The sequence below is a fragment of the Petaurus breviceps genome, unplaced genomic scaffold (genome assembly GCF_028583685.1).
Source record: "Petaurus breviceps papuanus isolate PSGF00001 unplaced genomic scaffold, PetGlider_PUasm1.0 567, whole genome shotgun sequence".
NCBI classification, from domain to species: domain Eukaryota; kingdom Metazoa; phylum Chordata; class Mammalia; order Diprotodontia; family Petauridae; genus Petaurus; species Petaurus breviceps.
In genome coordinates this window covers 4,750,797-4,765,841 of record NW_027186383.1, presented here as the reverse complement: position 1 = coordinate 4,765,841, position 15,045 = coordinate 4,750,797, and the positions used below count along the sequence as shown (strand labels likewise).

At 49.2% G+C, this 15,045-nt stretch overlaps 1 protein-coding gene across 8 annotated transcripts in view; it reads right to left on the bottom strand.

The window, feature by feature from the left end:
* Positions 1-15,045, bottom strand: part of AGAP1 (ArfGAP with GTPase domain, ankyrin repeat and PH domain 1) — a 702,732-nt gene that overhangs the window by 371,583 nt on the left and 316,104 nt on the right. For all 8 annotated transcript variants that reach the window (XM_069103139.1, XM_069103141.1, XM_069103140.1 and 5 more), the window contains 3 exons: positions 10,690-10,775; positions 7,329-7,470; positions 4,237-4,371 (listed from right to left, as the gene is read on the bottom strand). In XM_069103139.1, the coding sequence (XP_068959240.1) occupies positions 4,237-4,371; positions 7,329-7,470; positions 10,690-10,775 (363 nt within the window). The remainder of the gene's footprint in view (positions 1-4,236; positions 4,372-7,328; positions 7,471-10,689; positions 10,776-15,045) is intronic.

Below are 15,045 nucleotides of genomic sequence, written 5' to 3'. Positions count from 1 at the left end.
AGACTGCCAAGGATGGGTAGCTTACCACCTCCTGAGGCAGCTCAGGCCCCTCTGGGAGCTCTGTGTTAGGAGCCCAAGACTGGCTCTCTGCAGCTGCCATTGTCCTTCCCAGCTCTGCCTTCTGGGCCTATCACAACACACAGAAGTCCTCTCCCAAAAAAGGGCCCTTGAGATGCTCAAGGACAGGCACTCTGCCCCAACCTAGGCCTTCGCTTGTCTGAGCCAGTGAGACTTCATGTGGCCAGAATCCAAGACCCTTCACAATCCTACGGCTCCTCTCTGGACACTCTCTAGATAACAAATTTCCTTCCAAAAAATGCAGGGCCTGACTTGTGTCTCATCACCCTCCCCCCAAACTGCTTTACACAGACAAACAAACTAAGGCAGGTTAACTGACGTTTAAGGTCACACAGTTGGAAAGCAGTAGACCTGGGGTTCCCATCCACCATCTTGGCAAATGTTGTCTGAAAACCCACTCAGGAAAAAAGGCTTTGCATTTGCATGACTGAAAAAAAAGAAGTCTGACCATGAGCCCCCTGACCACTGTGTGCACAAGAGAAGTAACCAAAGACCTCTTTCAGAGGCCACCTCAGAGGGAGAGCCGGCCCCACCCTGCAAGGCCGTGTTCCAAGGGCCAAGGAAGGAGCCCGGGCAGCACAACTTAGGCATGAGATGACAAGAGGCCTGAAAATTTGGGAAGATAATGATGAGCCCAGCGAGCATCTGTAGAATTTTACATGTGCAAAAATAGGAAATATGCTGTTCTCCCCCAAAACCCATTGCTCAGAGCAGAGGAAAAGCAATAACCCATCAGACAGCAAGCCTCTGTTCTTGTCTTTGTCTAATCTTGTATACCCAAGGCTGAGCACATGCCATGCTTAACTCTGGCCGACTGATTTATTAAACATTAAGAGATCCACAAGCAGGTAAAAAAATGAGTTTTCTTTTCTCCTTCTCCTCTTCTCTCTCTCCCTTTTCTTTCCTCTCCCTCTCTCTCCCCCTCCTTACCCTCACTCTCTCCTTTTTCCTCTCTCTCTCTCTCTCTCTCTCTCTGTTTCTCTCTCTCTCTCTCCCCTTCTCCCCCTCCCTCTTCCTCTCTAGTTTCTTGATGTCAAGCAGTCTTTGGTTTTCTATTTCTATCCCTTGCACTTATCACAGTGCTTGGAATACAGTAAGCACTTAATAAAAGTTTTCTAAGCCTTCATCTGTCCGTGTGCTCCTCTGCCCCCTGTCCTTCTTTCTATATTTCCTCTTCCCAGTGAGGATCCACGGTATCTGTGATGCCATTGGGAGGGTCTGCAGCCTGCCTGGTTTCTGTGTGCTTTGGCAGAGATCCCGCAGGCTGGGCCCATCCAAGGCTGTCCCAGTCACCACTAGAGGGAACCTGGAGACTTGCATTTTCATTTTTAAATACATGAAAAGGATGAGCAAAGGGCAGGCCCCGGTGGTGCCCACCTGGGGCTGGGAGTCTGTCCTGACCCAGCAGATGTGGCAGCTGACACTGTCCAGCTAAGAGGCCACCACATCCCGAGTCCTAGAGAGGAGGAGCTGCCTGTAGTGGAAGCAGCCCACCCGGAGGAAGTCTGAGTGACTGAGACCCTGGTAATCTTGGGACAGTTATTTCTCTCTCAGGACCTCAGTTTTATCATCTGTTAAAAAAAAGGGGGGGAGGGTGGAAAGGAGAAGACTGGAAGAATGTAAGCACCCTGAGGGCAGGACCAGCTCTACCTTGGACTTCGGATCCTGCGGGCCCAGCACGGTACCTGTGGAGTAGGGAGCTGGCCTCTCAGTTCCTTCTTTGACATCTTTGATTGGGCCCCACAGGCCTGACAGACTCGTGGTCTCTCATGGTCACGACATCATTGTCTGATTTCCCAAAAGAATCTGCTTGTGCTTATTTATTATCGATGACCAGACTGAGGGCCCCTGTGATGGTTTTCTTTAAAGCCAGAAGAGTGCAGAGAGGTGTTCCAAAGGACAAGGACAAGCAAGAAGGAGTGAGCTGTAGCAGCTTCTTTAAAAGGTGAGTGTAAGTTATGCCCAAAAGACGGAGAAGTGATCCAGACTCAACCACAAAAACAAAAGCCCATGACCTTCAAATTCAATTCAATAGAATAAACGTGCTGCAAGCACCTACTGTGCGCAAGGGCCTGGGAACAGCGAAGATGCCAGAAGGCTCAGAGGCGCCCACACCCGCCCCGAAGGTCCTCTTTCTCTCTGCGCACAGCAGTTCTGATTGGCAAGAAAATGGAGGATTAATGCAGCACGGGCAGAAACGCGGAACGGGAAGGAGCCGCGGCCCGGCTCGGGGGTCAGAGGCTGAGAGCAAGCCTGGGGGCCAGTCAGTCAAAAAGAGGAAACATGAGAATGAGAGAAGGTTATTGACTTACCCAGGAACACACAAGCTGTATGTATGTAAGGCTGGATTTAAACTCAGATCTTACATTCTATTCACTGGGCCAAAAAGCAGTTTAAAAATCCTGCCTCTGAGCCTTGCTCCTGCTATGACCGTGAGGACCAGCACCACATGACCTATAGGACCTTGCAGCTCTGTGCCTCAGTTTCCTCCCTGGTAAAATGAGGAGGGTGCCACTGAGGTTTCTTCAGGCTCTAGAAATCCTGAGGCCTTAAGCTCCAATGTCAGGGGGGCCCCTGCTGAGCCGGAACCTCAGGGCTGACATAGAGCCGGCCGGCCTCCACTGGGGGCTCGGGCCGCTCCTGGGGGAAGGAGAGGGCTCAGCTCCCTTCGGTCCCGGGGGCAGGGAATCTTCAAGGTGTTCTCCATTGGGAGGATCGTGGTGCCAAGAAGACTGAGGAAGAGCAGCGGATTCTCAGGGGAACTCTGGGTGCTGGGAGGTTCAGGGGGAGGGTCAGGGAGAGGAGGAGAGGGGGGTTTATGGAGAAAAGGGCACATGAGGGACAAAAAGGCAGAGCAGCCTCGACATTGAAGCACAACAGCAGAGAGCAGATTCTCGCCCTGAGCCTCCCACTTTACAGGTAGAAAACTGAGGCTCCGAGGGGAGACGTATATCACACAGGGTCAGTGGGTCCTGAGGGAGCAGATCCAGGAAGGTGGGAGTGTGGCCTCCTCCCCATTAGCAGGTGTGGGTGACGGGCAGGAAGGACGTGGCAACATGGCGCCAGCCAGGACACGGCCGATCCCCCAGCACACGGCCCGCCGCCATCCCTGTTTCTCCTCAGCATCAGCTCCCAAAGGGCATCATGTGTGTGTGGGCATAGGGGGAGAAGGATGGCTCCAGCCTCACAGGTCCTGTGTGTGAATCCCTACTCTCACCGAAAGGAAGATCTCATTCTCTGGGCTTCTGTGATAATGAGAGGATGAGGACCAGATGGTCCCAAAAGGCCTTCCACCTCAAAGGCCTAATGCAAACACCTCTCCCCTGAACACTGACCTTACACGCCTCGTCTTTGCAAAGAAGGCCTAGAACTAAGCAAGGAACAGAGGACAGAGAGGAGGGTGGCTGGCATGCGGATTCCCACGGTAGCTGGGAAAGCCATGGACTCGTACGACACAGATTTGAATTCTACCTGAGACTCTCTCTGTATGTCATCGGGAGGCCAAGGCATCGCTCAGAGACCCAGAGGTCCCTTTTAGCTCTGAATCTATGGCCATTAAGTTTGCATCAGTCCACAAGACACCGGCACGTTTTAGCAGACAGAAACCACTCTGAGATGGGGGTTACAGGATATGCTTTCACTGCCCGCTCCATTTAACCATCGCTTGCTGACTCACGGTGGTCTGAAGGTGACCCTGGGGTCTCAAAGGCAAAGCACAAGCTTCGTTTGTACCTGCCAAGATGGAAAGGCTTCCCAGAACAGAAGCCATGATGAGCTGGGTGGGTGGTGCCATCTCAGGACAAGCTTGGTTCTGTCCGGAGGGGCTCAGCGGCAGGTTGGGTCAAAGGGACTCAAACTGGCTCTGACAAAACTCACGAAGACCAAGTACCAGGTCCCTCCCGGGCCCCAGGCCAGGACCTTTGTCACTGAAGGGATAGACCACAATGTGATGGATTCCCTAGATCTTTTACAGATGCTCCAGGGGCTGCCCCACCTGCCCTCACAAGTCACCATCCCCATCCCACCCTCAGACACCAAGAACGAGCCAGGATGGCAAAGATCTGCTGTGTGTGTGTGTGAATGCTCACGGACATCTCGCTACAGGAAGGTGGGGGGCGCCATCTCCCAGGACAGACAGACAAAGACATCGGGATTTACCATCTTGGAACACGCGCTCCACATTCAGGCCGTAGGTCGCGCAGGTCTCGTAGTACGTGCATCTCTTCAGGTCATTGGACAGTTTCCGCGCTCGAGCGTCGTCGATGACTCGTGGGTTGTTGGAACTTATCGCGTCTGAGACCAAAAAGTAGAAGATCGAAATGTCATTTAACAAACACTTTGACAACATCTACAAAGCCTGAACTGAGCCCCAAACTCACAACACAGAGACGAGAGCAGAGGAAGTTCAGACATCAGACGGGGACACAAATGGTGCAGTTCTGTCCCTGCGTTAAATTTAATGCACTCAGAATAGGAACAGTGATATTAACTAGCACTTCCTGGACATTTTAAGGTTTGCAGGGAACTTTACAAATAGCTCCTTTTGTCCTCATATCAACCCTGGGAAGGGAAGTTAAATGACTTGCCCAGAGTCACCCAGTTAGTGCCTGAGGCTGGATTCAAATTAAGGTCTTCCTGAATTCAAATCTAGCACTCTGTCCACTAAATGCCCCCAAACCCACACAGAACAGAAACTCATCATTTCACACATAATCCTACTGTTTGTTCTTGTTGACTGAAATCACAAATCCAGATCTGAAAGAGACCTCAGAGAAGGAAACTGGGGGCTGAATTCTGAGAAATCCTGGCGCAGCATGGCGCCCAAGAGGAGGCAGGAGGGGGCCGGCCAGCCTGGACCTTTGCAGGGGTGGGGGGCTCTGGGGATGGAACACTGCAAGCAGATAACATCAGATCCTGAAAATGTCCATCAGCTTGGTGAACTTTACAACCTTTCCTCTTTTGCAATAAATTATGAGGGAAAACCGTGGGATGTGAAAACAAAAGTAACAATAAAAATGTCTTTTTAGGAAACCCTTCAGCATGGGGCTTTCAATTGCCAGGCACTTCCTGGGGGGGGGGGGGGGGGAACAGAAGGCTCTGAGGTGACCTCTAGCTCTCCTCCTGTGAGGGAAGGGCCCATGATGTCACTCAACCTCCCCCCTCCCTGGGCTGAGAACCAAGGGGCTGATGCTATTTCGAGTTACGCCACTAGAGGGAAGTGTAGGCAGGTATTAGGGACTACTTTGCTGGCCATGTTCTCATCTACAAAGAGTTTTCCTTCCAAGAAGCAAAAGGAAATTCGCTTTCATGGGACAGACCAGGAGAAGATGAAAGCTCACCCTTGTGTGGACCTGAGAAGGCTCCAAAGTCTCTTCCTACCAAACGATTTTAGCATCTGAATCGCTATTGGAGCCATAGAATAGACTTTTTTTAATTCCTTGGAAGGGTCCTCCAAAATGATCCAGTTTCATTTCATGTTACAGAAGAGGAAACTGAGGCCCAGGGATTATGAGCTAGGGGGAGCCTCAGCAGACCTCTGGTCTAACTCTTTCTTTTCTTCTCTTTTCTTTTCTCTTTTCTTACAGATATGAGATCACTGAGGTCAAGCTCAGTGATCTGCCCCAAATCTCACCAGTGGGGGTCACACAACTCCAAAGCCAATATTCTTCTACTGTCCTGTGGGGATTCCTTATCACCAGATCATCATTCAGCGCCTCTTCCTGCCTCCATGGCTTGGCGCCCTGTGCTAGGATAGAGGGGCTGATGACACACTTTATCAATCAGGACCCATGATCAGCAGCTTAGGGCAGGCACATGGGGTAGGGTTGAGAGCACTGGCTCTCAAGCCAGGCATTTCTGCCGCTCACTGTGCATGTGCAGCCTTGGGGAGGACAATGGGCCTTGGTGACTGCTGGAAGGTGGTTCGGATCCGTGGTTCTCCAAAGTCTAGACCTGAAGACGGGAAGACCTGAAACCACATTCCTAAACCAGGGACTGTGTGACTCTGGGCAAGTCACTACTGATCTGTGTCTCAGTTTCCTTATCTGTAAAATGGGGTTTAATAGCCCCAGCCTCGCAAGGTTGTTGCAAGAATCAAACAAGAAAATGTTTGCAAATTTCAAAGTGTCACAAAATGTGAGCTGTTGTTGGCATTACTTGTATTATTGCCCATTGCAACCAAAATGCTGGCAGTTTCCCCCAAGCTGGGGGAAGTTCTCAATGTGGCTGCAGTCAGAGAAGCGTCCCAGCTTACTTCAGATCTGCTCAGCCCCAGATCCAGCCTGGGAGGGGCCCCAGGAAGATAACTGCAGGTATGCAGTGGGAGGAGGGGGAGCCTAGGAGGGGCCCCACAGCAGCCCAAAAGACCACAAGGGGAGGTCTAGAGGGGTTGGGAAACCCGGACTGGCGTGGAGAATTTAGGGTGAGGGTTCAACGAACGCAAACATACGCCACGTGAATAAGAATTCAGGGGCTCCGGAAAGGTTTCCAGACGCGCTAAAAGCAGGAAGAGGGTGAGGATGTCAGAGAAGCATGGAAAGACTGCTGTGAGCTGATGCGGAGGGACTTAAGCAGAACCAGGAGAACAAAGCAACACAAATGAACAGAACACGAGAAGGAAGCCCAACTGTGAGTAGCTGGCGAGCCAGCGGTGATCTCCCTGTGGCAGGCTAGCGTGGGATACGAGGACAGAGGGCTCTGGGCATGGTCAGGCAGGGCAAGGTATCGGCTTTTACTGAACTGTTACTTCTGTCACAAGGGGAACAGAGGAGAGGTGGCAGGATTTCCCAAAGTGGCCGCCACATAGAGCCCTGTAGTGTGAAGAGAACTTATTTTAAAAGATAAAGAGAGCAAGAAGAGACCAGAATTAAACTATTTGCCAAAACCAGCCCTTCAGATGTTCTGCAGATTGCTTTGTTCTCCACGAGCCTGGGCACCAAAATTACACAGGTCAGTGACAATGAGTGCTGCGCAGTTCCAGATCACACCATCCCCGGACAGGGACCGGAATACCTCTATCACTTACCTCCCAGAGTTGCTGTGAACATCAAATGAGATAACAGATGGGGAGGGCTTTTGAAATCCTTCAAGGACATAGAAATATCATCAGTTTTATGACTGAAGGCTATTACAGTTTTCACAGTAAGTAGGGGTCTTCCCACTTGCTCTGTAGTCAGACACAGATCACCAGGAAAATGGTGAACCAAATGATGGCCCCTTTTCAGAATATTTGGAATCACTGGGTCACTCACCCTGGGTTCCCACCAGTACCATGGGGATCTCACTTGTGTTCCGATAGTTGGCCATTCGACTGTAGTAATGGTAAACTGTCTGGAAGCTGATCTCGTCCTCCAAGCTGAAGACAAATATAACAGCATCCACCCACATGGCAAACTGGGGAGGGATGTGGGTGGAGAGAGAGAAAACGGGAAATTAGGTGAAAAACAGGTTGGAAACAGCTGAAAAAATACAAATATTCCATGTGAGAGAAAACATCATCATTTAGAAAAAATGAATTACTATCTGTGTGTGTGAGAGAGATAGAGAGAGAGGGAGAGTGTGTGTGTATGAAAGAAAGAGAGAGAGAGAGACGGAGAGAGACAAGAGACAGAGAGACAGAGACAGAGAGAAAGAGAGACAGACAGAGAAACAGTGAGACAGAGAGAGACAGAGACAGAGAGAGAGAGATTTTCTGCAGGAATTTGCTCATTACAAAGGCATCGGTGATAGTGATGCGAAATTGCCACAGCGTTTTGAGCAAACAGGGCAGTCGAAGCAATGCTGCTGTACCACAGGCAGCCCTAGGAAATAAACAGACTGAGAAACATTCTCTCCACAGAACCGGCTCTGAGTGATAAAGGTGGCAGAGAATGCCCTACTTCAGCTCTTCCACATATTCCCAGTAAAGACAAATAAAATGCTCCTGGGCTTTTGCCTGAAGGAGATCAGCAGAGCTGGGAGGGATCTCAGGTTACCCAGTAAAAGCCAGAACTGCAATGGCTCATCTGCCCACTGGGAGAAGGGTTTCGATGAGGGAAAACCCACAACCCCTAAGTCACCCATTCCATTCGAGGGCGACTCGTTGTTGGGAAGTTTTTCCTGACCACAAACAAATTGGCTTCCATGCAATTCTCTCCTATGGTTCCTTTTTATTTGATGTATTTTAATAAAGGCAAGGGTATGATTCTGCAAAGAGTGATGAACTAAGAGGAAGGAGGACCTGTGTTCAAATTCTATCGATGCAACTTACTGGGGACTCCTTGGGGAGTCCAGTCCACTTCTCTTAAGCCCCAAGTTTCTTCTATGGAGATCAAAGGTCCCAGGGTTGTTAGGAGACTCAAGGAAATAATAGCTCAAAATTTTTCACTTTCCTTGGAGACCTCTGTGGAGGCAAACTCACCACTTCTTGGGGCTACTTATTCCAAACTTGGAACAATCTAACTGCCCTGACATGTAGACCAAGTCTGCCTCTCTGCATGATCCCTGACTGGCTCCTGGTTCTGCTTTCTGGGGCCAAACAGAACTAGGCTCATTCCTTTCCCAAAGGTCAGCGCTTGAAGACGTTCATCGTGGATCGCTGAGTCCTCTCTTCTCTAGGCTAAACATTTCTGTCTTTCTTCATATGGAATGGAGTCAAAACCCCCTCACACATTCCTGGGCAGTACACCTCTTCTCCTCTCTATTTAATTCCTTCCCAACGTGTGGTGCCTGAAAGTGAGCACAATGCCCACAGAGGGGATCTAAGGAGGCTGGTGACCGACACCTTGAGCTTCAGAGGCTCTCTGGCTCTTAAAGCCCGCGATGACAGGACAGCTCTGGCTGCCACCTCCCCTGACTCGAACGGTGCCAGTCGGCTCCACTGACACCCAGCTCCCTGCTCAGCAACGCCAAAGCTAAGAGCGGGTCTGGTGGTCAAGCCCGTGGCAACGGGGGAAGGTAGAGCCACACCTGGAGAAGATGGATTCATGACTCCCAAAATGTCATTGAATTTCTAAGGTGGGCAAGCCTTGAACAGCAATTGCCTCTCAGTCTGAAACTTCATTTGAAGAAATGTAAAACACTTAAAAGTGAATATTTGCTTCCAATCTTTGAAAAGCAAGAAAAAAAAAAACAACCCTAACATTTATATAGAGCTTTAAGGCTTGCAAAGCATTTTATAAATTCTATTTTATCCTCATATCAACCCTGGAAGGTAGGTGTTATGATTATCCCCATCCTCCAGATGAGGAAACTGAGGCAGGCAGAAGAGACGTGACTTACCTAGGGTTACATAGCTAGTAACTGTCACAGGTTGGATTTGAACTCAGGGCTTCCTGACTGCAGGCCCACTGCTCTATCCCTGGCACCACCTAACTGCTGTTTTCCTTTCTAACACAGAATGAATTGTCCCGAAGGCTGGATAGCGCTTCTGCTGGCTGCCCTCTCCAGCCAAGGGGCCTTTGAGAAGGAAGAACAAGGAAAAAAAATGACCTTTTCGTAGCCTGTGCAGCTGTCAGAGCTTAAGGCCATAAATGATGGTTCTCATTTCCACCATTTGCTTTGAGCTCCCTGAAACCAATTTTGTAACTGAGCCTGGAGGCAGAAACAATTTTGTGTTAATGGATGCACAAACTGAAAACAAGACATTTTCAGAAACTACCCTTTCTTTGCATTTTTCAAATGTCCATCTTTCCAAGAATGTGAGTGGTTCTGCAAACATTTCTCTGGCTGAGAACGACTACCTGAACTTAAAAAAGGGGAGAGATTTTAAATATCCCACATAGATAAGAAGAGTAACTACAAATCACTTAGAAAATGCCAGGAGGGAGGCTGAGACCACTGAGGTGCCAGCATCTTGGCAAAAGAATTCTGATTGGGCCCAATAACTTTTTCCAAAAAGTCCATTAGGTCAGACCACCTAGGTATATTCTAGTGTGGCCAGATCCCGAGAAGCCTTGCCTCAGGAATCTCCCCTCTTCCTTGAGATTTGCTGAGTGGGAAGCACAGGGTAATTAATCCCCCCCTTTGGAAATGAGGGGCTTGCATTTGATGACCTCCAAGGTCTAAGCTCATGAGACTGAGAAGCATAACCCTCAGAGTCCTTTAGTGTCATAGGACCCTGCCCTCCTCCAAGCATGGAGACAGAAGGACAGGTGCAGTCCAGAACAGTGGAAAGGGGACAAGATTTGGAGCGATATTCCAAACAGTGGGAATCTGCTACCTTGAATTCCTCTGTCACTTACTACCTAGTAAACTCAGAAAAGAGGGGTCTCTCCTCTCTGGACATCAGATTCCTATCTTTAAAATGGGGGGATTAGACCAAATGTCTTCAACTCGACCCAAGTCCATGATTCTATGAGCCTACCTCTTCACTCTGCTAAGCCTCAGTCTCCTATTATGTTGGACCTTTGTGGTCCATCCACAAAGGACCTCAGAAGCCATCTTCATTCCAGCTCTCAGTCAGAACAGAAATTCCATAGCTGCTCTCTTAGGGTTTCCAGCATTGCCTTCATTAATTTCTGGAGATCTGATCCAGACTCCCCAGATCCTACTTGACCTGGTGAGATGGAATACAGACCCTTTTCCACGACTATAGGAAAGCCAGGCTGCAGCTGAGGCTGGGACCATGCTCACCTGTGCCTCTGGAGGGCCCCCTTCATCTCTAATCAGCAGCAGGTAGCTTTGCCCATCGACAACTATTTCCTTCTTGAATCTCCCACCTGTCACATAAAAAGGAAAACTCGTTACAGAAAGGGGAAGAAGGTTTAAAAGGCCAAACAGACTCAGGTTCCGTTTGGGGAAAAATACAACCTCAGCTTGGCCTGGGGGCTTGACCTTCGTCTCTAGCTATACCAGGAGCTTTATGAGAACAGCCAAATCCAAGTTCTAAAGTTCCCTTTAGAGACCCACAAACATTCCTATCCATAGCTACTGGCTTTCTGTGGAATCCCAGGTTCATGACTGGTGAAAGGGAACACTTTCCAGGATGTTGTAATCTCAGGAGCTCCCTTCAGAGATGATCAATCATCCCGTGGGAAAAGCAGGTCCTGATTTGCTGTGCCCCACATTCCAGCACTCAATCAGTCTCTCTCCCTCTCTCTGTCTTTTCCTCCACCCCCAGCGCCCGCCAACTTCGCCTAGGTTGTCTCTGGGACTCATTGGAAGAGAGGACTTTGCTGAGGAACTGTATTTCTCCCCACAAGGAACCTGACTCCAGAAAGGTAAACATGGAACATTATGAGAATGGTGACACTTTCTGTACTCACAGGGCACAATTAGAGGGGGGATGCTGTCATACTACACACATGTTAGACAAAAAGGAAACGCTACCACAGGGTGATGACGTCTCTGGACTAGGCGGTAAGGGACAAGCAGTGCATCTCACTAGCAGCCGGAGCAGCAGACTGATTTGGGTTAGAGATGAAGGTCATCTGGGCCTCCTTATCCAAGTGAAAGGGCTCAGTCCCACTCGCAACAACTATCCTCTCTCTCTCTCTCTCTTTCGTTTTGTTTTATTTTTTGGACAGGGGACCCAGGGAAGCAAAGGACAGCTCCCTACAAACAGCTGGTTATTATCTGTCCAAACAAGGGACAGTGAGGCTGAAATTGACTCGACTCCTCCCCCACCCCGTGCCCCCACACTCCCCAACACCAGTCCTGAAATTGACTGACTTCAAAGCCACTGGGGAGGAACCCCTTTCCTTCCAGGGGGAGCCCCAAATACTTCAGCCTTAATTCGACTGATTCTGGAACACGGCATCTTCTTCAGGTTTTCTGGGATAACCCAGACTAAACTAAGATTGGTCAGTGCCACACTGCCTACCGCCTGAGCAGGGGCTGACTTCCTGTCCTTGGGAGCAGACGTGCCCTGCTTCCTCCCCTTGGCTATTACACCTTCCCTTTAATCAACATCCCTGATCAAGACCATCCCCATAGACACAAGGACTGACACAAGGGAACTCCCCATGTTTTGGCCCCAACACAGAACCTTTCTGCCCCAAGGCGCCCTTCCTCCACTGAATGCCCTGCCTCCTGGAAGCTCTCCCTTACCAGTGCAGCTGTGGGAACAGCTGGAGTTCCCGCTCAGGCCCCAGAGCCCCACAGCTTCCCTCCAACTGGCAGCGAGAGCCCCTAACTCGGGGCTTAGGCTCAAGGGATCTCAGGGCTAACCCAAGCACTATTTCTGGGACCATTGTGGACGGGTCTGGAAGCTGACAATCTTTCTGATCACTGTTTTCATGGGAAATACTTCCAGCAAGCAAACTGTTGTCCTTGTCACGTAGGAGGGCCTGACGTCCAGGTGAGTTTGGGGATCCCTCCTACCTCCTCATGCACAAGGGAGAACATTCGATTCTGAAATCTGGGCAGCTGGGTCAGAATCCTGCACCTGCCACTCACCACACTCCCTTTGTGACTTTGGAGAAGTTGTTCAATCTTTCAGAAGTTCAGCTTTCTTGTGGATGAAATGAGGGGGCTGGATCAGAGAATCACTAATCCGTCCCCCAGCTCTAAATCTATGAGATGGTGATCTTTAATCATAATCTGCCTCTTGGGCCTCAGTTTCCTTAACTATAAAATGAAGAGGGGACCCAATGTCCCTCCCATCCCTAATGATCCAAATTTACTTTTCAAAAGGATCACTTGCTGATGGATGAGGAAGAGGGCTCTTTCTAGCTTTTTGTGCCGATTTGAAACAAAACAAAACTGAAATAATTATGGGGGGGAGGGACACAAAGCTGGCAGGACCAGACTTCCCTTGCTACCCCAAGACCAATGGTCTCTCACCTAAGTCCTTTGCCAATATGTGGTTTCCGTGTATCTCATTCATGAAAGGAAAATGAGAGACAAAAGTCAAACCCTTGCTGTGGTTTTTTGTATTCATCTTTTGCCCAAATTATGTTTGAGGACAGAGCAGGAGCATGGTGTAGAGGACAGAGGCGACCATGAAGTTTCTAGTAATTCTGGCCTCTAACGTCTGCTGGTTATTTAACCAAAGGTAAGTTAGTCATGTAGTTAGTCTCTGTGACCTGGGCAACTCTCTAAGAGCATAGGGTAGAGACAACTGCCAGTCTGCTTCATAAAAGGTATTTATTTCCACGACAGGAATTCCCTATAATTATGAAAATCAAAGGTCTAGAAAATAACAATAACAACAAGCTTGGGAGGGAATACAGAAAAAATTAAATGTTTTCCCAAAGTTGCAAAACAGCAACAGAAAACTGGGAGGAGAGAAAGCTCGAATTCTAGATTTTCCCTTGAGCTGCAAGTTAGGGACACAACTTTACTGCCCTGCTGTATTAGATACAATGCCAGGTATCAAACAAAGGCATGAAAACTGAGGTTCAGACAACTCAGCCCCAACTGGAGGCGGTTCTTAGCTCTAAAAAAATGAAAAGAGGAATTTTTCTTGACTATAGGGAAACCCGGTTGTCTTGACCATTGAGCATAGTGACCCACAGAATAAGGCTGACAACCTTCTCAGGTCTCCAACTTCGAAACCTCCATCACCTTGCCCAGAGGCCATTTCTATGGCTCGGGCATCAATGGATCCTTGGGGAGGACCCACCCAGGAGTCACACACAAACACTAATTCTCCAGGCATCACATGTGAGGATGCCACACTCGCCCTTCTCTAGGTGGGGGGTGCCTGGATCCCTCAATCCTGCCGAGCCGTATGTGTGGAAGAGACTCATTAATTTACTGTCTAGTCCTCACTGTTACTCTAATCGTCCTGACCCTTCTCCAGTGCCCCTCTAACACCAGTCCTGCCACTGGTTATCCCATTCCACTGTGACCCACGGAATTTCCACTCAACTGTCCACAAATTATGACACATCCTTCAAATTTCCAATCGATGTCTTCTACTTCTTCAAGAAAGGCAACAGAGCAGAACAGCTCAGACACTAGCTTGGAACGAGGAGATCTGGGTTTGAATCCCACTTTGTTCAGTCACTAGCTACGTGTTTGGAGACGAGTCACTCCAGTCCTAGGAACCTCTGCCCCCCATCTGTAAAATGGGCACAGTGACCTCTGTAACCCTACTTCAAAGTGCGGCGAGGAACAAACTTTCACAATATAAAGCACTATAATAAAAGTGTGAGCTTAATACTGGACAGTGACCTGTCTCTCCTAGTGAACACCACATATCTCTCGCAGCCTTTTCTACTGGAGTCCTGACTGCTGGGGCTGGGGCTACGAGGCGGGAAGAGTCAGCTTAGTCACTGCTGCCTTAGCTACCTTTTCTCCTTTAGGTTTCCGTGTTGAAGCTCGTGTTGTCACCAGCACAATCCTCTCCCTGTCTCTGCTTTGGATCATCCGCCCACTTCCAGGCAGTCACTCCGCCTCTGTCCGTGACTTTGGTAATGCCCTTCACGTTCTTCTTCATCCTCCCCTGCCGATCAACACTCTCAGGGATTTCCACTAATCCTGGCAACAAATTCTTTGGCAATCTGAGCACACGGCTTCCTTCAGTCTCCTTCCCCACCTTCCTTTAGTCACATACTAATGTCCTCACCCCTCAGGTACCCTCCCCAGGCCACATCATCTGTATGAAATGAAGTGAGTGTATGTGAGAGAGAGTGTGTGTGTGAGAGAGAGACAGTGTGTGAGTGTGTGTGTGTGAGAGAGAGACAGTGTGTGAGAGTGTGTGTGTGTGAGAGAGTGTGTGTGAGTGTGTGTGTGAGAGAGACAGTGTGTGTGTGTGTGAGAGAGAGACAGTGTGTGTGAGTGTGTGTGTGTGAGAGAGACAGTGTGTGTGTGTGAGTGTGTGTGTGAGAGACACAAAGTGGCTGTGTGAGTGTGTATGTGTGTGTGAGAGACAGAGACAGAGACGGAGAGACAAAGCCACAGAGACCAAGGGGCAGAGACAGAAATAGAGAAAGAGTGAGGGAGAGACAAAGACAGAGAGAGGCAGTGAAAGAGATAGATAGATAGATAGATAGATAGATAGATAGATAGATAGATAGATAGATAGATAGATAGATAGATAGA